Source organism: Ochlerotatus camptorhynchus, unplaced genomic scaffold (assembly GCF_037179485.1).
Source record: "Ochlerotatus camptorhynchus isolate MF236.1 unplaced genomic scaffold, CSIRO-AGI_Acam_v1.1 ptg000109l, whole genome shotgun sequence".
Classification (NCBI taxonomy): domain Eukaryota; kingdom Metazoa; phylum Arthropoda; class Insecta; order Diptera; family Culicidae; genus Ochlerotatus; species Ochlerotatus camptorhynchus.
The window spans coordinates 486,543-509,921 of NW_027040599.1; the positions used below are offsets into that span (position 1 = coordinate 486,543).

Below are 23,379 nucleotides of genomic sequence, written 5' to 3' on the forward strand. Positions count from 1 at the left end.
AACCTATCCTCCCCGATTGGTCCATTCCAAGTTACACGATTATAGTTGGGGCGAAAACTTTCAGGGTTTTCATGCTGCTGTAAATACTCATATTCGGTATAGTTTGCTTCACGTTGGAAAAAATGGATCACTGTTGCGAGACTGGCCATTCCCAGCGACATAAGAGAACTGATTGCTAGCACGTTTTGAAGTGACATTTTGCCATTGTTTCATAATTTCACTTTTTAGTAGATTATTGAATTTCGTCTGGAGAGAAAATACGCAGTTGTGTTTATTTTACGATAATTTGCTTTCACTTGTTTTGTTTCATGTCAGCTGATTATGACACGCCTTTGAAAAATGAACATTATGGCACATCTCAGAATACATTAAATACAAATTTGGTGGTTGTCAGTGCGTGGAAGGGATTAGTTATTGCTCTTTAAACCGTTCACAAAAAAAACTTTATAAGTATCTTAGTAAATAGTCCCGAATTCGCTGAAGACAAAAATCCCTGAACTTCAACGAAGCTCCCAGAATTTCTACAAAATTCGATAAAGTTCACAGAGTCGAGTTTCAAGACACTGAAGAAGTTTGCACATTGTAGACGAAATACGCGTTTCTGTCAAAGATAAGCAATTAAGGCAGTGAAATTAAATGGAAATTACTAATCCTTCTCTCTTTCTGTACACAGGTATTCCGCACATTCATCAAGGTAATACAAAGTTCACTGGACTTCTAAAAAATTGACTGTACTTCATAGATTATTTAATATACCTACATATATAGAAATGGATTGTTAATGAAATCCATAAACTATGAATCAGCTTGGACATGTTTCTTTGCTAAGTACAGTGTACCAGTCGTGGTTAATATAGTAGCTATCTTAGCGATATAGTCAAGAGTTAGCACTTCAGGATAGTTTAGATGACCTAGGCAATCACAATAGGTCGTATGAATAAAAGCGTTTACTTTACTTTCCCCGTACGGCAAAGTAAATGTAAACTCTTTTTATTCATACAGCACAATAAGTTCTTTAACATTATTGTTTTTTTTAATTAGTTTTTGGATTAAAAATAACACCGAAAAAGATCCTATCCATATCTAAGATATGCTGAAAAATGAAACCAAGATGTGAAACTTAATATTTTTTAATTCATGCATTTGCTTGGATTAATTAAATATGATACATTTTTAAAACATTGTCAGCACCATTAACATCTTATTCGTTGAGTTCATTCTGTGCACCCTAGGAACCAATGAGCTGGATTACCGAGGTGAAGCAATCACTCACACAACCACTGTACGATACACGCAAGTACACGCAAGTAGTGACGTCACTACTTGCGTTTACGTTGATTTTTTGGTTTACTAATACAACCCTATTTCACGATCTGCTTCACCTCTCTCTGTACTCATTGCCTAGGAACTACAAATCTAGATAAACATTTCAAAAGGTCCTATTTGCATTGAACGATTCTCTTCATCGACTTTCTCTTCCATTAATAACTCAACTTCAAAAGCATTCCCTGCTGTGTTCAACGTTCTAAGCACAAGATATGAACTGCTGCTATCAAACTGTGTGGCAAAATTAGCATCAAATGCATTTGCGTAGGCGTGGTTATCAAAAGAGAAAGTCGATGAAGAGAATCGATCAAAGCAGATAGGACCATTTGAAATGTTCATCGAGAAATACTTACAAGCGATACATATCGATGACATTGGAATAATCATCACAGTGCTACTGACAGAACGAACAACAATTTCAGTTGCGTTTTGTCTGTTGTCGTTTAAGGTCATAGAGCTATGACATCCTTTTTGTGAGTGTGATATTTTAGAAAAATATCACTTTTATTTCGTCTTAACATTTTTTGAGACATTTCAATCGTAACCGTGATAACTGTGATCTCATCGTGTGTATTAATTGTGCAGTTAATATCTATGAATCGCAAAGAACACTTTACAACATCCGACTGAATTCGCACAAAGGACAATCTCACACAGACAAGCCGAAAAGTGATATAAAAGAAAATGGCCTGGACGAAGCATCAAGTAATGCTGGCATTTACCCTCGTCATTACCGGATCAATCAACACCCTAAGTACCAAGTAAGTTATCAGCAAGCTAAGGCAATGCGGGAATGCATTGACATTGACATAATTGCATTATTTTTTTTCCCTAGATGGGCGGATAACATCCAATCGGAGAGTTCCGATGGTCAAGTTAGACCATTTGAGCATCCATTTGTTCAAGCATGTGCCATGTTTATGGGAGAATTCCTTTGTTTGCTGACGTTCAAGGCTCTTTATTATCACTTTCGTAGGAAAAATGTAAGTGAAAGAAGTAGAATTATTCCGAATTTTCTTTTTTCCTCGTTTTTGTTTTTATTTTTCTTGACCCGCATAGTAAAGATGTGCTTGTATTGTGCGCACACATAAAAAACCACCCTCGATCTAGTCTTGCTTTGTAGCTTTGTTTTGTTTGGGTTGATCGATGTTGTTATCTACAAAATATGCAGACTCAGCCCACTAACCAGCGAATTGCCCGTTTCAGAATGGAGCCGAGGATCGCCACGATCTTGTAAAAGGAAACAGAGAGTTCAGTCCGTTCATCTTGTTTGTGCCGGCTATGTGCGATATGATTGCAACTTCCATCATGTATGTTGGACTGAATCTCACGTATGCGTCCAGCTTTCAAATGTTGCGCGGTAAGTAGGGTATACGTCCCTAACCTCGGTCTAATATGCAGCCATAGATTACGTTTTTAATCATAACTCATCAATTAATTTACCTGCAAACGATATTCTACTGCTAAATGGTATGCTTAGATATGCTTATCATGTCGTTTGCTATCAGGAACCGCAAAAAGTTGAAAAACTTACTTTTTTTAAGACAAAAACTCACCAGGGAAATGTATGTAATATCGGTCTATTGTCCCCAAATTGGGTCTATTTATGGATGCAACTTCGTCCTATCCTGTTTGATTCTCAAAAAAAACGCTCTTGGTAACGTTTTCTTATGTATTTTTTTTTATCACTATCACTGTTAACTTAATACTCTTCATTCCTCAAAACATTTCTTAGAGAAAATTTTACGAAAACTACATTAAATCACTCAAGTTAAAAATTAAAAATTAAAAATTTCGCTTATCGTCTTTCGACCGCAGAATATCTAAATCAAAACATTGTGATGTTCATTATACAGATTTGGCAGAAAAAATCTCCCTTCCTGTTCGTTCCTTATCATCCAAATGCAAACCACATTGTTGACGTTACTCTTATTGCTATATGCTGTCAAATGAATTTCATGGGCCAAAGTTAGGAACATAGAAAAGAAATGTGTCCCTAAAGTTGGGTCCATGATTTACTTGTGAAAACGTTGTTAAACAATTAAAATAAACATAAAATATTCAAACAGTAACTGTGAGTTTTACGTCTAGTGTGTATTATCAGGTAATTCCATTCAATAAATGCCATAATCAGGCCATTTGATGATCGTCAGTGCAACCTTCCCATCTTAACCTTAGAAGTCATGGCGGCTAAAAACTCCGAACAGAGTGATATTCTCAACCAGTTTTATTACTTACGAGAGCTGAAAATGTATTGAAATGTTGTGATATAAATTGATTTGTGTGTGGTACACATTTATCAATCATCAGTGATCAATATTTTCCTTATTTTTTGTGTAATATTCCTTAATTAATTATTTATTTGCGTGATAGGCCGAATGAAAGGACTAGACCCACATTACATACCGTAACCCTATGACTAATTTTGTGTTCTGTTACATCGTTCTGTGAAGCGAAGCATAATCAGATTAGTTTTGCAACAGTAACTGGGGCGGTTCTATAGAACTGGCTGAGGACTGATTCATCGGCTAATTTAGTTCTTACTTTGCTGGATCGATCAAATATCAGAGTAGCAAGTCAGAAAACTGTCCACCATTCAGAATCAACGGGCTATAATTATACCTTTTTTATTTTATGTTCTTAATACATTTGAGAATTGCTCTTTAAAATCTTGTTAGTAATTGGACGCTTAACTTCGTCGGTGGATTATCTGTCCTTTGTAGGTATAAATGAAATAAATTATATCGTACATAGAGCGCGTATCCAACAATTATTATTGGCTGAATCGGGATTACACCATTTGGCATATTAACGTTTGTCATAATCCGGTTTTTCATAACTGGTTAATGGTCGTTTGGCATAAATGATTTCCAAGCCAAGATACGTTCAAAATTATTGGTTATGCTACGCATACACGCAGAAAAACGGTTGGTAAATTCCACAAAAAGATTAGTTGAATGTTCGCTAACATAAACATGTTTTCGTGGGAATTGAGGGGGTTAGTGACCGAAATGGCCACTAATATAATATGAGCCGTACACACTTATAAAGACCACCCTCCCTCACTTAAAGTGTCTACGAAATTTATGGACAGCCCCTAATGTAAATGGCGTAGGGGAAATGTTGGCTAATGTTGGCCTATGGATCTGAAGATTGGGCCCATCGATACAAATATCCTATTCTTCAATTTTTCGTAGAACAAGCGTCATCTGAACAATACAAATGGATATTTTTGGTTGTTTCCTTCGAAATTTATGTTATTTATTATTATGTTATTTTTCATCATTCGCTATGGTAACTTATACGCTATGCAAGAAAAATACTGCAATATACATCGCCTTTGTGTAATATACATCCTTCTTGGAGGCTGTTCATATACCACGAAGACACTTTAGATGGGAGCGGAAAATTCATGGTCCATACAAATTCGAAAAAAATGTATGCATGATTTGATCCAAAACCTTTCAAAAGCTGTCCACATGTGGTCAGCCCTTTACAATTAAATTAATCCTAAACAAGACAAAAGTAAAAGGATGTTGTAATGACCAAAAACCGCTCAATAAATTTTAATTCTGTGTTCCATTTGGTGAATTTTCACTTCAATGTGATACTTCGAAAATTAATTATACTGTTTGAAAATCCCTCTGTTGTTGTTGATTCCTGGTCTGTCAGAAATAAGTCTGGTACAATAGCAGGTTTATTTGAAAATTTTCCATCTGTCAAATTTAAGTGAAAATTCACCAAACGGAACACAGCCCAAATACTTATTTAAGCTTCTCCGTGTGCTCATTATTCTCGTCCTTATGTCAACTGATATGCTATTGAAAACCAATTAAAATACTATTGATTTAAAACATAGACTTTTTTATGGATTCGATCATGTTAGACTGTATGCAGGTCCGGATCTACGGGACGAGGGCATGGCCCTGGCCATCGGGCCTCCTCATTTTAGGCGTCCCCACACATTTTAGAAATTTTAACATCAAACTGAGAGCCATGTTTCAAACAAATGCATTTTTTCGCATTCTTAATCATAAGGACAACAATGCAGGCATAACATTTGATAACGGCACAAAAGCATTTGTAAACAAACTTTCTAAGGCCTTTACACGCGAACCAAAGTATGCCCACGCAAACCAATTTCGGAAAGGTGATAGTTGCCCCTATCCGATGATGTTGTTGGTTTGCGTGGGCGTACTTTGGTTCGCGTGTAAAGGGCCTTAGAAAGTTTTTTTACAAACGCTTTTGTGCCGTTATCAAATGTTACGCCTGAATGATCGATTATCTATATCGGGTTTTCTCTTTGAATTGACAGATAGATGAAAAATATCCGAGATTTTTCTAAAGTTTCTTTTGGCTAGCAAAAAGAACAACAAACGCTCCGATATATTTTCAACCAGCTGAGTTATTGACAAAACAGAAAATCAATTAAGATAATCAATCATTGCATAAAGGCAGACCCCCTTCACTCTTTGGATTTTTTAGAGACAGATAACAGCGCCAAACGATTTGTGACGAGACAACGTTGAACTGCAGCGTTGGAAGAAAACACACACACCAACATATATACATGTACGAACCCACACAACTGAGCGGACGGTACAGTGCAAATCAAAACACGAAGCGGTGTCATCACTCAGCGTCTTCATTCAGCTTCGGCTTCTTCCGCTTGCGTTTGCTTTCACCGGCGTTGACAAATACTTCCTACGTTATAAAATAGGAAAGTAATGATTATTCCAATGCAATTTTTGAATAGAATGCGTGCTGCGTTGGCCAAAGAAGACGACATATTTTATTACGTTTAGCAATGATTTCGATACGTTGCATTTCCAGTGACTGGGGTGTTGAAATAATTCTTTAGAGAGAGTGAATGCTTTTCCCTTGTTTAGTTCTATACTTATTAAGATTCTTTTGAGCATCAGCTCCGCAAATCATCAATTACTAATGATTGAATGATTGAAAATCGGAACAATCACAAACAATTGTTTTTTTTTTTTTTTTTCTTTGGTTTGTTTTTTCCGTCGATCTTGTTTTCCGTGCTGAGCACCAATGCTACCGACGTGCCAGGAAGGCAGCTCCCACACCTGGACCCTACCTATCGACCCATCAACTCATGAACCGGGGACCAACGGCTTTACTTCCCATCCGAAGGAAGGCGTGATCAGAGATGTTATGCCTCAGAACATCCCGGTGGCGCCGACTGGGATTGAACCCAGGCCTGCTGGGGTGAGAGGTAATCACGTTTACCACTACACCACCGGCGCCGTTCTACAAACAATTGTAATTGTAATTAAGTAAGAATCTTGCTATCGCAATATAATGATGATGACTTCGAGGATGATATCGTCCTCTTTCCTCGGCTGATCATCAACGTCCGCATTGACATCTATCATGCTGACACCTGTCAGTTATTGAGCCCAGGTGGTGAAGTTGGCGGGGAAATCCCAACAGTTTCAATGTGCACTCAACAGATGGCACTGAGATCACATACGGGTGGTAATTATATGCCTTGTATGAGGAATTGATTAGTGGGATATCTTGTTAATTAGATATCTTTGCCAATAGGCTAGTCAAGTAGTGAGCAAATTTAAAATTGTTAGTTTCGTATTGATTGTTGCTATTACTGTCAACTCAACCGAGGGGGTAGCATAAGCACAAAAACACCCTGCATACGGGGGTATTCATAGAGTTCTCTGCCACCGTTAGTATTAGTGAGAAGTTTCACTAATACATGCCTTTTACTGGTTGAAAATAAAAAACAAACCGCTGTCAAGTCGAACACTTTGACAGCTGATTTTGTGGTTGAAAATAATAAACAAATCGATTTTACACGACTAAGCTCACTAGGTTGTATTAGTGAGATCTTACGTAGAGAAGTCAATTGGATGCAAGGGATAGTGAAAGAGGACACTGATGTCGTTTTCGTTTTTGCGTTGTAGCACTGATGTAGTGTAAGCAGGAATAAGCGCGAGTCTTTGACAGCTCAACATCATTTGTTTGTAAGCAAAGGTGCATCCTATATCTATACCCTACAATATTTCGGTGTACGGCAGTGTAGCACCGGTGTAGCTACACCGCAAAAACGAAAACGACATAAAATAGCAAGTTTTTTATTCCGACTGTTTCCTCTTAGCATTGTTCTTTGACTTAACTGTGTAGGTTATCTTCTTTTTTTTTTTTTTATCTAGTTCGTTTATTTGGAAGGCTCAATCGCGTTAGCTTTACGGAGCCGATAATTCATTGTTCACTGTGTGTAACAAAATTCACTTAATTCTATGTCTAGTAGGAGTTGGGCCGATTACTCGCGGCTTACTCGAGGTTAGAAGGGTACATTTTCGAAGGATAGGATCAGGGGAGGAGCTTGGGGTAGGGTTTCGTTGTCTCATCAGAGCGTTGTCGCCAGTTTGAACGGTAGTGCTGTTCTAGCTTCGTCCGGAGTTCGACCGGCTATGGTGGGTGACCAGTGGGCGACGATGAGACTCATCGAGACGGGGGGACAAGACAAACAAAAACTAATAAAGAGAGACAAAAGACAAAAGGAATTAAATTCTTATACTAGACATTTGAAGAAAAACATAAACGGACTGCATATAGCAGAGATCACGGGTTGCCAACACGTCTCTGATAGGAACATAGGGTTGTCTTCCTTGGGCCTCGAGGGTATTCAAAAGTCGCTCTCTGGCGGCGTCATTATCCGTACATTGCCAAACTGCGTGTTCGATGTCATCGTAACCGTTTCCACACCGACAGATGTTGCTGTCCACGAGGTTTATTCTATTGAGATGAGCATCTAGCGAGTAGTGGTTGGACATAAGTCTACTCATCACGCGAATGAAGTCACGACTTAAGCCCAAGCCTTTAAACCACGCTCTCGAAGAAACATTAGGAATAATTGAATGTAACCACCGTCCAAGATTTCCAGTGTCCCAATCGGTTTGCCAACTCGAAAAGGTACTCTGACGCACTAAATGGTAAAATTCATCGTGTGAAATTTGCCTGTCATACAATTCGCCTTCCTGCGCGCCCACCTTTGCGAGAGAGTCCGCCTTCTCATTGCCTGGAATTGAGCAATGTGAGGGGACCCATACAAAGGTAATCATATATGATCTTTCGACCAGCACACACATCTGCTCCCTTACCTTTGAAAGGAAATAAGATGAGTGCCTACCTTGTTTCATCGACCGAATAGCCTCAATCGAACTGAGACTATCCGAGAAGATGAAGTAATGGTCTGTGGGCATATTGGAAATCATCCCCAATGCGAAGTTGATTGCTGCCAGCTCAGCAACAAAAACGGAACAAGGTTCCTGAAGTTTGCGGAAGGCGCTAGAGTTTTCATTGAAGACACCGAAGCCAGTGGATCCATTGAGACGGGACCCGTCTGTAAAATATCTTTTCATGCAATTGACTTGTTGGTACTTTTCAGTAAAAATACGTGGGATAATAATAGGTCGAAGTTGATCGGGAATCCCATGAGTTGCTTGTTTCATGGTCAGATCATATTCAATTGAGGAACTGCGATTGGTGAAGTGAACACGGTCTGGAGTATAACAAGGAAGACACATATCTGATGATATGTAGTGGTGGTAGATTCTCATAAATCGAGATTGTGTGTTCAGCCCAAGAATTTCTTCAAAATTAGCAATTATAAGTGTGTTCGTCACTCCGCATTTGATTAGTATTCTGAGAGAGAGCTCCCAGAAACGGTTCTGGAGGGGTGTTACTCCTGCCAGAACCTCGAGACTCATGTTATGCGTTGAGTGCATACAGCCTAGAGCAATACGCAGACAACGATATTGAATTCGTTCCAATTTTATTAGGTGACTTTTCCTTGCCGAGAGAAAGCAGAAAGAGCCGTACTCTAGAACAGAGAGAATAGTTGTTTTATAAAGCGTTATGAGGTCTCCCGGATGAGAACCCCACCATGTGCCGCAAATTGAACGGAGAAAGTTGATCCTCTGCTGACATTTTTGCTTCAAATACGTAATATGGGTATTCCAAGTGCACTTTGAATCAAACCAGACCCCAAGGTACTTGAAAAACAATGATTGAGTAATGTTTCTGCTCAAAAGATTAAGATGCATTTGGGCTGGGTACCGCTTTCGAGTAAACACTACCAGTTCAGTTTTCTGCGGCGAGAATTCGATCCCTAGATTCATAGCCCAAGAAGACAAGTTATCTAAGGAATTTTGCAATGGTCCTTGCAAGTCCACGGCATGTGGACCTCTTACGGAAACCACACCGTCATCTGCAAGTTGTCTTAGCGTGCATTGTTCTGCCAAACAGTTGTCGATATCTTTGACGTAAAAGTTATAAAGAAGAGGGCTGAGACATGAGCCTTGGGGCAGGCCCATGTAGCTAATTCTGGAAGTTGTCAGTTGTCCAAGGGAAAAGTTCATTTGCTTTTCTGACAACAAATTGTACAAGAAATTATTTAAAATTCCAGAAAGTCCACATCTGTGCAGATTGTCTGACAGAATTTCAATGGAAACTGAATCAAAAGCCCCCTTAATGTCCAAGAATACTGAAGCCAATTGCTCCTTGTGTGCAAAGGCCAGTTGAATATCTGTGGAAAGCAGCGCTAGACAATCGTTTGTTCCTTTGCTCTTGCGGAACCCAAACTGTGTATTTGATAGCAAGTTATTTGATTCGACCCAGTGATCGAGTCTCCGAAGGATCATTTTCTCCAACAATTTCCTAATGCACGAAAGCATAGCAATCGGACGGTATGAGTTATGGTCAGACGCTGATTTGCCAGGTTTTTTAATGGCTATTACTTTGACCTGTCTCCATTCAGGCGGTACAATGTTGTTTTCTAGCAAGGAATTGAATAAATCTAGCAAGCGTCTTTTAGCGATATCTGGGAGATTTTTCAGAAGATTGAATTTAATCATATCGCTTCCCGGTGAGGAGTTGTTCGATGAAAGAAGAGCCATAGAGAAATCCAGCATTGAGAATGGTCTATCCAGAGAGCCGCCGCTAGGAGACGCTTCTCGAAGAATATTTTGTGCTGGAACTGAGTCCGGACAGACCTTTTTAGCGAAATCGAATATCCATCGGTTGGAGTATTCTTCACTCTCATTGAAAGATGAGCGGTTACGCATGTTGCGAGCCACCCTCCACAAGGTGTTCATTGAGGTTTCTCGTGAGAGTCCCTCGACGAAATTGCGCCAATAACCGCGTTTTTTTGCTTTGATTAATTGTTTCAGCTTTGTCTCAAGCTTTGAATATTCCTCGAAGTATGTGGAGGTTTTGTGTCTGCGAAAAGCTTTGAAAGCATCAGATTTTTCTACATACAATTTTGTGCATTCTTCGTCCCAACCAGGTGTGGCTGGTCTCCTTTTAAAGGGTGCACTTGGAACTTTTCTTTTTTGTGCTTCCAGTGAGCTTTTGTAAATCAAATCGGCTAGGAATCGATATTCTTCCAATGGTGGAAGCGCATCTATTGATTCGACACCGATTGTCACCGCCGTTGCATATTTCTGCCAATCTATGTTCCTTGTAAGATCAAATGGAACACGAGATGGTTCTGCAGAGTGAGGGGCACACTTAATTGAAATGATGATTGGCAAATGATCGCTACCATGGGGATCATTGATAACCTTCCACTGACAATCCAATGATAGCGATCTTGAACACAAAGATAGGTCGAGTCGGCTTTCTCGAGCCGGAGGTTTTGCTATACGTGTCGCTTCACCAGTATTCAAAATAGTCAAATTGAAATCGTCACATAAATCGTAAAAAATAGCCGCTCTATTGTCGTCATATAGATCGCCCCACCCAGTACCATGGGAGTTCATATCACCCAGAATTAATACTGGGGATGGAAGAATCGAAACTAGATTCCAGAGTTGACTACGGCTAATGGAGGTTCTTGGTGGAACGTATACTGAAGCTATGCAAAGATCTTTGTTCTTCACATTTATTTGGCAAGCGACGATTTCGACGCCTGATAGAGCAGGAAGGGAAATTTTGTAGAAAGGGTAGCACTTTTTGATCCCTAAAAGTACTCCTCCATAAGAATCGTCTCTATCCAGGCGAATAATGTTAAAATCGTGGAAGTTGAGTTCTTTATCGGAAGAAAGCCATGTTTCACAGAGAGCAAATATATCACAATCAGAATTGTGAAGTAAAAATTTGAACGAGTCTAGTTTAGGCACTAGACTACGGCAGTTCCACTGTAGCACAGTGATCATATCTTCAACCTCGTTCGATGAATTATCCATCGAAAGATATGATTGATGCAAGGAGGGGCCATGAAACAGTCAATTGCTTAAGATATGATTCTAATGTTGGAAGCAAGGCAGAAACTAAGCTTCTAAGAGGGTCTTGTATGTTGAACATATTTAATATGAATTCCACAATGTCCGAAAAAGCTAGCAAACCGCGTTCGGACTTGGATTTCTTTTGAGAAGTTTGAGGAGCAGCTTTTTTGTTTTTCTTTTCTTTGTTGGGTAATGGCGGAAAATCTTTACTGCAGCCAGGAAGTGGAGCAGTAGGAGCCTTCGATTTAATTTTTTCATCCCCATTACCCTGGGAATTTTGCAATCCTCTGGGAGTGACTTTAGTTTTCTTACGGCGCACTTTCGGGGAGGAGCATTTTCGTTTTGAGGATCCGTTCGTTTTCAAAGGTGCGTGTACCACCGTAGAGTCACCCTCATCGGATGAGTCAGAGTCCGATTCTTCAGCTGACAAAATCGAAAATTGATTTTCATCTTGGACGGCTGATGCAGCCTTCACCATTTGTGCATATGACTGCTTGGAGCGTCCAGAGATTGAACGCTGCACTTTATCGGAGTGCTGTTTGTACATCGGGCACTCCTGCAAGGGGTGAGGATTCTCGCCACAATAAGCGCATTTTACTGATTCTTTGTGGCAAGAATCCTCTTTGTGGTTTTCACCACATTTGCCACAACGAGTTTTGTTGCCGCAATGGCTGGCTGAGTGTCCCAGCCTTTTGCAGTTGGTACAATTATAGACCCTCTGTACAAACAACCGCACCGGAAAAAAAGCACCATCAACTTTGACAAAGTTTGGGAGAACTGAACCAGCGAAAGTCACCCGAAACGAGTCTGAATGCTGATAAACTTTCTTGCCATCTTGCAAAGATACTGAATGCAGTTGCCTGACATCCAGTATCTGTACCTGCTGACCGATTTTCGAGTTTTTGAAGCAACCCGATGCTCGTTTTAAATCCTCGACACTCAGACTCGCGTCGGAGACCACACCTTCTATCTCCACATCTCGAGAAGGGATGTAGATGTTGTACTCAACACTAAACAGCTCATGTTCAGCAATTTTATTTGCCACATCATAAGTCGGTGCTTCTACACGCAGTTTATTGAATCTCTCTTTATGTACCAAGATTCCCGGATACTTACGCAGCAAGTCTCTCGATATGTCGAGAGTTTTCAAAGGTTTATTTTTAGGCCGAAAAAAGACAACCCATGGTCCTTTCGAAGACGGTTGATAGTATCTAGTTCGCGCAACAAAGGTATCTGAAGACGCCATAAGTGTTGCGCAAACGCGGTGCACAACCGCTTAAAAAGGAAAAAAAAAATACTTCAAAAAACCTTAACCAATTAATCTACTTAACTACTAGTTGTTAATATTTTGTTGCCCAGTGTATGAACAACCAAACAAAACAATAACAAAATTATCAAAAAAAAAAAAAAAAAAAAAGAACTTTTTATTAGTTGCAAGAAGTTGCACCACTATAGCCCTCACAACCCTATCAGGGGAGAGGGCAAAGCCACGCGCAAAATTCAATAACAAAAGCGCGGCAATGGGCTAGAGAAGACTATTGTATAGAATACTTAACACCGGCCGGTGCCGGCTGTGTGAGCTGGTGCAGCCACTCCGTTTGCTGCTTTGTTGTTGTTGCTTGCTGCTTTGGAGTGGTGATGAGATGATGACGGTGAGATGATAGTCCACCTATAGCGTCGCTAAAGGTGGCTACTTCCTCTGCTGACTGCGGTTGCCTTGGGCACTGAACTTCGTCCACGGTAGGTAAAACGCGCGATATAAAAAAACCACTATGGTGGGAAAAAAAACTCCACCGGCTACGAAACTAATACCCGCAACGGAGACACGAACAAACTACGTCCGGCTACTTCAAGCTATCGGCGAGGAATGAGGTTATCTTCTAATTTATGTTGTTTAATTTATCCAATATTTTTTTATTTCTACTTATGCAGGCTCTGTTATAATTTTCGTCGGGATTCTCAGCGTAGCTTTCCTAAACCGCACCCTAGTGAGCCGTGAATGGATTGGCATCCTGTTTATCATTGTTGGACTTGGTGTAGTAGGTCTATCTGACTTCGTATCAAATGACGGAGCTGGTTCTTCGTATACCCGGAATAATGTAATCACCGGTGATTTGCTGATTATCTTGGCCCAGATTATCACCGCAGTACAAATGGTATACGAGGAACGTTATGTGGCTGGACTTGACATCCCGGCACTGCAAGCCGTTGGGTGGGAAGGTACGGCATATGCTTGAACTCACTTGTCGTAGAACATAGTTAAATCTTTAAAATTTCAGGATTCTTCGGTTTCAGTGTGCTTGGAACTCTACTTGTTCCCATGTACTACATCTATGTGGGCCCTCCTTTCAACAACAACGCCCGTGGAGTATTGGAAGATGTACTAGATGCACTAGTGCAAATGAAGAACAATTACCAGCTTATCCTAGCGATCATGGGAACGGTCGTGTCAATAGCATTTTTCAACTTTGCAGGCATAAGTGTGACGAAGGAAATATCCGCTACCACTCGCATGGTATTGGACTCCGTAAGAACTCTGGTTATTTGGATGGTTTCGTTGATGCTAGCCTGGCAAAAGTTCCATTACTTGCAAATATTTGGATTTGGTGGTTTGCTGTTTGGAATGTGCTTGTACAATAACATACTTATTCTGCAAATATATGACCGTATCCACAATGCTGTTATTCGAAGGCGCGAAAATGATGGTCAAAGTGATGCTATTATAAATAGACGTGCGGATGAGCCGGATTGTTAGACTGAAAATAACTAATAAGTGATAAATGCTTGAGAATATGCTATATTACATCAGATAGAAGTAAATGTTAAGAAAAACAAATCATTTTAGTTTCGTATCTGGTACCGAGTTCGAAACAGTTATATTGTTACTATGTTTTGAGATCCACTTAATTTGATTTATGTTCTAAAATTAAATGAATAATAAAAATGCAAAACTAACTGTGAACAAGCTACTTGTCTTTAAATTAAAAGCATGCATTAACGTAATATCACAATACAGAATTTCTGAATGGATTTTTTTAAATGGCAATATGATCAGAGACACAGCCAAGTAATCTGCGCACCTCCAGGCCAACGCGAAAGACTTCCATTGTGAGCGGCTGGTTGCTTTTGCTTTGACCTCGGCCCAGGTTAGGTTTCTGTCGACTTTCTTGATTTAATTGAATACAATTCATTTAATACAATCGATAAACAATTACTCCATAATAGTCTTTGTAATATATCAATTCTATACAGAGATTTGGTACTTATTACAAATCGTTTTTATGCAAAACATACAAAAGAGGAGCACTTAAAAGTTCAATACAAATATAAGCCGAAAACTAGAAGAAAACTACTTTCTTGATTCCTTTTTGTTGAGGCTCCGTCGCTATGTTCACCAAACTCAAAAAGACAGAAAATGTAAATTTAGACATATTTCTATGCAAAATCCTGTCTCACCGGTTTAATTCACTCTATGTATAAAATAATAGAATAGAACTGGTTTGGCTTGTGTAAATAGAGTTTACATTTGCTATGCATACTTTTTCGTCAAATTTATACTTCTTTAAGTTATTTTGACAGGCACTTCGCTGTGTATATTTTATGTTTAGTATAACTAAAATGTATGCATTTTAAGAGCATTCTAAGGAATGTTTTGTCGAACTTATTAGTTGTATTAAATATGTTGTTGACCAGTTTAATTTGGTTACTACCGACCAGATTGAAAATCAATGATTTATCCTGGTATATTGATGTAACGTAGGGAAACTAGGGGCATTATGGACACCCTAAGGATTTTGCCAAGTTTGACTTGATAGGAATCAAAATATCGCTATGTGTTATTTACTACAAACTTTTGTCTTTAAACAGTTCATTGTGGCAAATAAAAAAAAACTTATTTCTTCTTAAAAAACAATTTGAAAATTTATTACATTACATTGGCATCGTAAAGCTAGCGGGGCAAAGTGGACATCTCTACGCGGCAGTATGGACACCTTAAAGTCTACCCCAACGGGAGAAGATATTTTATCGTTAGTTTTTATTATTTTAATGCACCTACCGAAAATTATATTATGTGGGAACAATACAAACAATTGAATATTCCACAACAAACGATAATTGCAGTCTAATTACCATCATCTGCTCGCTGCATCTTATTTGGTGATACGTGAGAATTATAACTTTCAGCACACAGCAAGCATAAAACAAACCAATTCCAACAAGGTGGTCATTCTTAAAACAGGCCTGATAGGACTAGGAACTGTAATTAATAATAATTGAAATTTCAAAGGAATTAAAGTTGAAAAGACGCATCTGTGTCACTTGATAAGTTATGCATGTAAACCACACAAATTCAAGAAATATAGATCATTTAAAGTGAAAAAAGCACACAGCAAGCCCATGTTTTTTTCCAGGATTTACGGTGATTGAGAACATTATTGAAATTAGTTCACTCGTTAAATTACTCATTCATAGGAGGAATGAAATATCTGTTGCATCTAAATTGAAAAAAAAAAATGTTGATATTTTGAAAAATCTGCCCCGGGTGTCAATAATGGCCCTAGTTCCCCTAATAATCGATTAAATTGAGCCAATTTTAAAATCGTTAAATGTTAAATTTGACAAAATGCATGCATGTTTTATGCATCGAAGAACAAATCAATTTAATTTCATGGAATAATTTCATGCCTCAATCTGTGGGTTGAACACATAGTGAGGATATTAGCCAGAAACAAAGCTACACGAAACGAAAATCAATTATTTTATTCATGTGTTTCATTTATACATTTTTGCCAAAACATCAGCCTTATACCACAGACAAACAGACATAACACATTGAATATTTCTCACTGTAAAACATCGTCGCTAAAACATTACCGCCATCTTTTGAGTACACTATGGTGGGTAGTACGCAGTACAGATGGCGGTAGTGTGTAAACGTCAAACGCAAGGGAATTGACTATGCGTGCCGCAGGTGGCGGTACTACCAACTACGATACTTTTAAATTTACCGTTAAATGCTTGTTTGATGAAAACTTGCGAGTGTTATGTCTGTTTGTCTGTGCTTATACATTACATAAGACAAACCACATAGGTCCTATAAGAATGCATCAAAGGTATGTGTGACCGCTTATACATTTCATTTGACACATGATCTTCATTAACTTTTTGCAAGGCGTTTGCTCATTAGTTGACTTATACATTTTATGAATAATCAGCAATAGAAATTTGCCAAAAGGTATAAGGAGATTTTTATCCGTGTAATTACGACCTATTAGCGAAGACAACATATCAGCAAAGGTGGAAGTAACGCATAGAGAAATGAGCAAATACACAAACCATTCTTCTGAGGTTGTAATCTTTGCTATCCAATTCGTTCGAAGCATTTACCTTTTCGCGGCAGATGACGCGATCTCATAGCGTTCGTATGAGAAAATGGTAGAGTTGCCAGTCTTCGCCGAGGTCTTCGCTATTAGCTAATTGTATTAGAAAATAAAATGAAAATCAGTTCGAAGTGATTATTCAGCTCTAACAAGCGCCACAAGAAGAAGTGATGAAGTAGACATTAAAGACACTAAAGTTAATTTAGGTAAGCTAATCGAAAAAGTATTTAAAAAATACATATTGTTTATGCATAGCTAATTTTTTTTTTGTATGGCCGTGGATAATTGCCAACGTACCCCCCCCTCCCCCAAATTGGCTACGTAGTTTAGGGTTGATGCATATATTATGTCACGCTCTAAGGGGAAAGGGGGGTCAAGCAATGCATTAGGTATAGGAAAAACGTCACGATATGGGGGGAGGGGATAATGTTTTGCTCTATTTAGGGTGACATTATTAATGCATGGGCCCTTATGGACAGCCTATGAGCTCATTACAGTCCAAATTCGCTGGTTGGGCTTTTAATACTTGGGCTGCTTTTTAGTTGTGCCTCCGTTGGTTGGGCCATGACCCAATTAAAAAGCAACTGGAAGTCAAAATCTCATGTCAAATTGGATTTGATAATCGATCATAAATTCTTCCAGGGGGTAAGCATATGCGGTTAGGACTGCGAATCATATGTAATGAATGTTAACGTTTGGTATTTGCTCGAAACATTTGAGTTTCATTTAAAATTCTAGAAGAAAACAAAAACAAAAATTGTGTACTTAATGATTTGCTTTTTCCACTCTGCTTCAAGCAACTTGCTTCAATCCGCTTTTTGTGAAATCTGTTCAACAAAGGATGCGCACACCCCTCAACAAATTTTAGCCTTCTGTCAGTTGGCCCAACTAGCGAATCAAACTAGTTGGGCCGAGGTGGTGGCCCAACCAGCGAATTTCGACTGTACATATTCGAGTCCTGTTTTGACGCTTCGGGTTCGAGCGCTTACTTCTCTTATTTTTAGTTTCCTCAGAGAATTTTATTACTTTTTTCCCACAATCGTACGCCCGGCTCGGACACCTGTTTTTCTAATGCTCAGATTTTTCTTGGATCCTGTCCAAACGCGCCTTTGTTGATTCTATGTGCCTCAAAATGTTATTACTTTCACTCTCCCACGCGTGTTTCTCTATTTTCATGGTAGGCCTTTCAGGTTGCGTTCTCCCTAACCGGATACCATTGATCTATATCTATACTATACTCAAGCTTGGAATTAATTTATTGGTATTCTATTAGTGTTACGCATGGCTCTCTCCTTATCTCGGCGTGTTTTCTGGTCTTAAGGTTATGATGCATCTGTATCTAGACCTGACCAAGCACCTGACGCTATTTTTGTGAATGAGTAGATCAATGAAAATGATGAGTTTTTGACTGAACTATGCTGTGGCTACCACAGTATTTTACATTTGATCGTCCATATACAGTAGCACCAAAAGCATGCTGTGGTGGGTTCAAAACTTGACCATCTAAATTGATCAATTACACACATCTCGGAAATTAATGCCCCTATTTCACCTGAAATTGCTATTTCATGTATGCTGCAGTACAGCAAACGTGGAGTAACAGTTTCATTGTGGTACGTATAGTAGAAGCTGATATTTGTGCTCTTAAAGTTTCGAAGTGGTTACGAGAGTAAGGATCTCACAGCGAAACACCTTACCAGGTATACATTCCTTAGGGTACCTAGTTTAGTTAGATTTGTATTATTTTGCGGTTATTACCGTCTTCCTGTGGTATTGTTGGTTATAATCTGATCGAAACGTTACTGCTTTTGTTTTTATTGTTATTTCAAGTGATGATGGACGATTCGTAAGAATACTCTTAAATTTGATATTGTTTAGCACTTTCGTCGCGTTCGTAACAATACCCAATTAATTGTGCATTTTGCTCCAAAGTAGACTCCCCAGATTTGTTTTCGCTCAGTCCATCAATAATTAAAATTCACCATTTTGATTGTAACATAGGGGCGATCTATTTATTATGTCACGCTAAATTGAGGAAAAATTAACTCCCCTCCCCCCTTTCGTGACGTTTTTCCTATACCTAATGCATTGCTTGTAACAAAACCATAAACTCCCCTTCCTCCCTTAGGGTTGATATATATATTATGTCACGCTCTAAGGAGGGAGGGGGGGTCTAAGATGTTGTGACAAGCAATGCATTAGGTATAGGAAAAACGTCACGATAGGGGGGGAGGGGTAAATTTTTGCTCGATTTAGCGTGACGTAATTAATGCATGGGCCCTTAGAGCGTGACATAATATGTACATCACCCCATAGTGCTATATTTTACAACAGAATACAGTATCGCTCCGCTCATCCGACGCCTCGATAATCCTCGATACCGTTAAGGGGTTACGCCTACCTGCAAACTTTCAAAAAATCGATTTTTGTTATTGTCCTAATCGAAAGTATATAAAGTCAAGAATATTTCCTCAAAAGATCAAGTTGATCCGATGAAAATTGTGAAAGTTATGCGACGTACAAAAATATTCGCTTATAGTGGACTAAACCGAGGGGGGCGACACATCTAAATCTCAATTCTAGATGCTCAACAAATCTCACACTACCGAATAAATCTTCGAAAAATCTTCTTTCATTTCTCGCATTTACTTGCATCGCACAACATCTTTTTGCAGGAAATCTTCAAAATCGTGATAAATCTTCTTTCTATCTACTCAGCGTACGCGCAGTTAGCCACAGCAAAACACAATATTTCCTGCATCGTAGATAGAGTCGTCCCCCTCGGACTAAACCCAACTTGAAACTTTAAACGCGATTATCTCGGAATCATATTTTCAAAACCGGTGCCAAAAATTTCTCGAAATGTATACATTCGATTCGTCCGATTCGTTTTGATTTCTGTTCAGTACTATTTTGTGCAGTCCACGATCGTTCGGATTTCGTCTATCATTTAATTTCAATTTTTTACAGCCGATCAAAGACAAATTTTAAGGATCAAAAATCGGCACTTCAGACGGCGGCGACGGCGGCCCAGGCTAGTAAGAGAGGTGCCACAGTCGGAAGAAGTGTTAGTTTGTTTACTTAAATGAACCATGCCCATTTTGTTATGGCAAGTTTGCTATAAGAAATGCTCCTCGTGTTTATTAGTGTAATTCACATCAAAGATTGATTAATTGCGTAGGAAATCAGTTTAGCACAGCATTCGTGACCAGCATACACCTTTCGGTCGTACGAAACAGGTCAAAAACAGTCGAAATCCGCAGATAAAAATTTTTGTTTTGAATTTCTGTATGGCAAAATAGTGAACTTTTCGTGAACATTAACGGCAAAGAACTCACCAACACTGGGAGACCGTGAGTTCCTGCCCACCTGTCTTAAAAACATCTCGGACGGCGGCAATCGAATGTGCAGGAAGGCAGCTATTTAGATGTGCAGGAAGGCAATATTTCAGGTAAATATAAACGTAAACTCAGTTTGCTCTGGCCACAAAAATAAATTAGATTTATTTCAAATGTAACTTATGTTTAAAGTAATGTGACATCAATTTAAGTATTGCTACGTTTATTTTAAAAATATTCGTGTTGAAAATAAACGTGAATATTTTTTGCTTTGATAGGTTTGGAATCAAAAATAAACATTTTTATTTTAAACATGATTTTGAAGTTTTTTTTAAACGTATTTAATGTATAGCACGATTTTCTATTTAATATTATAAATTATTTTCGAATGTGCGATGAAATAAATAAAAGTGCGCGATTAGTGCAAATCACCAATCGTGCGCTTTTATTTGCATCATCGCCGTCACATGATCCGGATGTAATCACATCCGTATATGCAGGGATCAGCCCTTCATCCAGAGACCAGTCCTTCACCACGAATGATGGGTAATCTTCCGGAAAACCCCCGGTAACAACGAATGTTCACCAGCTCCAGTGTCGCTTCGTCCAGTTCTTGATCTCATGGACCACTACCAGATCCTGCAAAATGACCAGCGAAAGAACTACCGTTTTCTGCTTGATCTTCTGCGCCTTTATCACCACCAATGATTCCATTCTTCTTCTTCTTTCCTTTATTTAACGTCGGTCTCTGTTCCGCAATCTAGTGCCAATCACCGACGGACATCGATTGCCATCCATTGACGGCAATCGAATGTGCAGGAAGGCAGCTTCCACACCTGCGTTGGATATCGCACCCATTCACAACACACATGGGCCGGGACCAACGGCTTTACTTCCCTTCCGAAGGAAGACGTGACCAGAGATTTTTATGCCTCAGAAAATCCCACCGACCTCGGCTGGGATTGAACCCAGACCCATTGGGGTATTAGAAAGCAGTCACGCTTACCATAACACCACCGGCGCCGGCCAATGATTCCATTCTTATTCGCAACGTACAGAAACCGATCGTTGTCAGTCAAACACAAACACTTCAGTCAAATTTCGATATTGTTGAAATAAACATGCTTTTGAATTTAATTCAAACATAAGTATTTTAATTTTAAACATCCTTTAATATACTTTGAATAATTCATATGTTTAGAGTATAAACACAAACGAAGTGACAGACGACTAACTGGCGAAGAAATCCATTTAAATAATGTGGTTCACTGTAATAGAATTTTCTTGGAAGCTTGTGCCATCATCCACCAGATGGGTTAGTTTTTTTGTTTTGATTTGAACAAAGTTGATTTTGTGTATAATGATTCTTTGACAGTGTGCAAAGAGTGTATCATTTTGTCATTTTTTTTTGCATTTCAGTTTTGAGTAGAGTGAAAGAGATAGAACCAAAACATTCTAGTTCAATTGATGAAAATGCTAGTTCAATCCAGTAGTAGTGTTGCCATGTGGTACAGTCCAGTAGTAGTGGTGTTGCCATGTGGTACACTGAAAAATTGAAATAGCAGGTTAGTCACCAAAGTTTTCGAGCCGCTCCGTCTGTCACTTCGTTTGTGGTATAAACATTCATATTTTTGATTTAAATTAACAAAATTCGTATCCGTGTTACTTCCCTTGCCGGTGTACTAGCATTATCACCAAATGTATTAGAATGTTTTGGTTCTATCTCTTTCACTCTACTCAAAACTGAAATGCATAAAAAAATAACAAAATGATACACTCTTTGCACACTGTCAAAGAATCATTGTACACAGAATCAACTTTGTTCAAATCAAAACAAAAAAACTAACCCATCTGGTGGATGATGGCACAAGCTTCCAAAAAAATTCTATTAGAGTGAACCACATTATTTAAATGGATTTCTTCGCTAGTTAGTCGTCTGTCACTTCGTTTTTGCTATTGGTCCCAAGCAAATCCATTAACATACCCCATTCTAGTCAACATTCTAGTACTACACTATGTTTGTTTTGATTCGCTATGAAAGTTTGACAGATAAAACGTGGGGTTCGTGGATTTTCCTATGTTTCGAGGGGTGCATCGATTAGCTTGGGACCGAAGATAGTACCAGAGCTGAGCCAAAAAGTTGAGCACGTTTCATCGAGGGTCCTCTAGTCTTAAGGCCGGCGCACAATAGATACGTTTTCAGGTTTTTTGACAGTTAGCCCATGCATTATCTGTCGAAAAACCCGAAAACATATGCATTGTGCCCCGACCTTTAGAGTTACATCTATGCTACCGCCATCCGTTCAGCGTACTGCCCATCACAGTATACTCAACAGATGGCGGTAGTGTTTTTGCGGCGATGTTTTATAGTGTAAAATAAATAATTTGCTATGTCTGTTTGTCTGTGGTTTTATGGTTTTGCTTAACGACGTGTTCGGTGTATCACCCAAACCAGTTGTGGAATAGATCTATCATTTAGGTTATCGTTCGTTTATGGATTATTTTTATTACACGAAACGAAAATCAATTATTTTATCCATGTGTTTCACTTATACATTTTTGCCAAAACATCAGCCCATAAGACAAACCACATAGGTCCTATAAGAATGCATAAAAGGTATGTGTGACCGCTTATACATTTCATTTGACGCATGATCTTCATTAACTTTTTGCAAGGCGTCTGCTTATTAGTTGACTTATACATTTTATGAATAATCAGCAATAGAAATTTGCCAAAAGGTATAAGGAGATTTCTATCCGTGTAGGGAAGTTAAACCCTGATTGCCCGGTTATAATTTTGTCGGATGAGCGGGGAGATACTCCATCAAATCGACATCCCACTGGAGAAAGAACGTTGAACATTATTTATTTTTATTTATGTTTCTAGTATATGTGCGAAATTTTTAATGTCTGAAGTCTACTTTGGTGCACAATGCGAGGTACAATGCGCAAAACATTTGATATTTGAGGGTGGGCTAGATCGAGACAATAATCATTCGATCCCAGGATGATGATTTGGTTCAGTGTATGGGTGAAACGATGTTTTTATTTTCACTGTGTTCCCACGTA

The 23,379-nt window shown here is 38.9% G+C and overlaps 1 protein-coding gene across 1 annotated transcript; it reads left to right on the forward strand.

Annotated features, from left to right (window-relative positions):
* The first annotated feature begins 1,751 nt into the window (after positions 1 to 1,751).
* Tango9 (transport and golgi organization 9) lies at positions 1,752 to 14,546 on the forward strand. The gene is made up of 5 exons (XM_065219718.1): positions 1,752 to 2,087; positions 2,162 to 2,309; positions 2,533 to 2,686; positions 13,524 to 13,811; positions 13,871 to 14,546. Exons 1-5 carry the CDS (start codon positions 2,011 to 2,013, stop codon positions 14,344 to 14,346), a joined length of 1,143 nt encoding a protein of 380 aa, XP_065075790.1. The 5' UTR covers positions 1,752 to 2,010; the 3' UTR covers positions 14,347 to 14,546.
* The last annotated feature ends 8,833 nt before the right edge of the window (positions 14,547 to 23,379 follow it).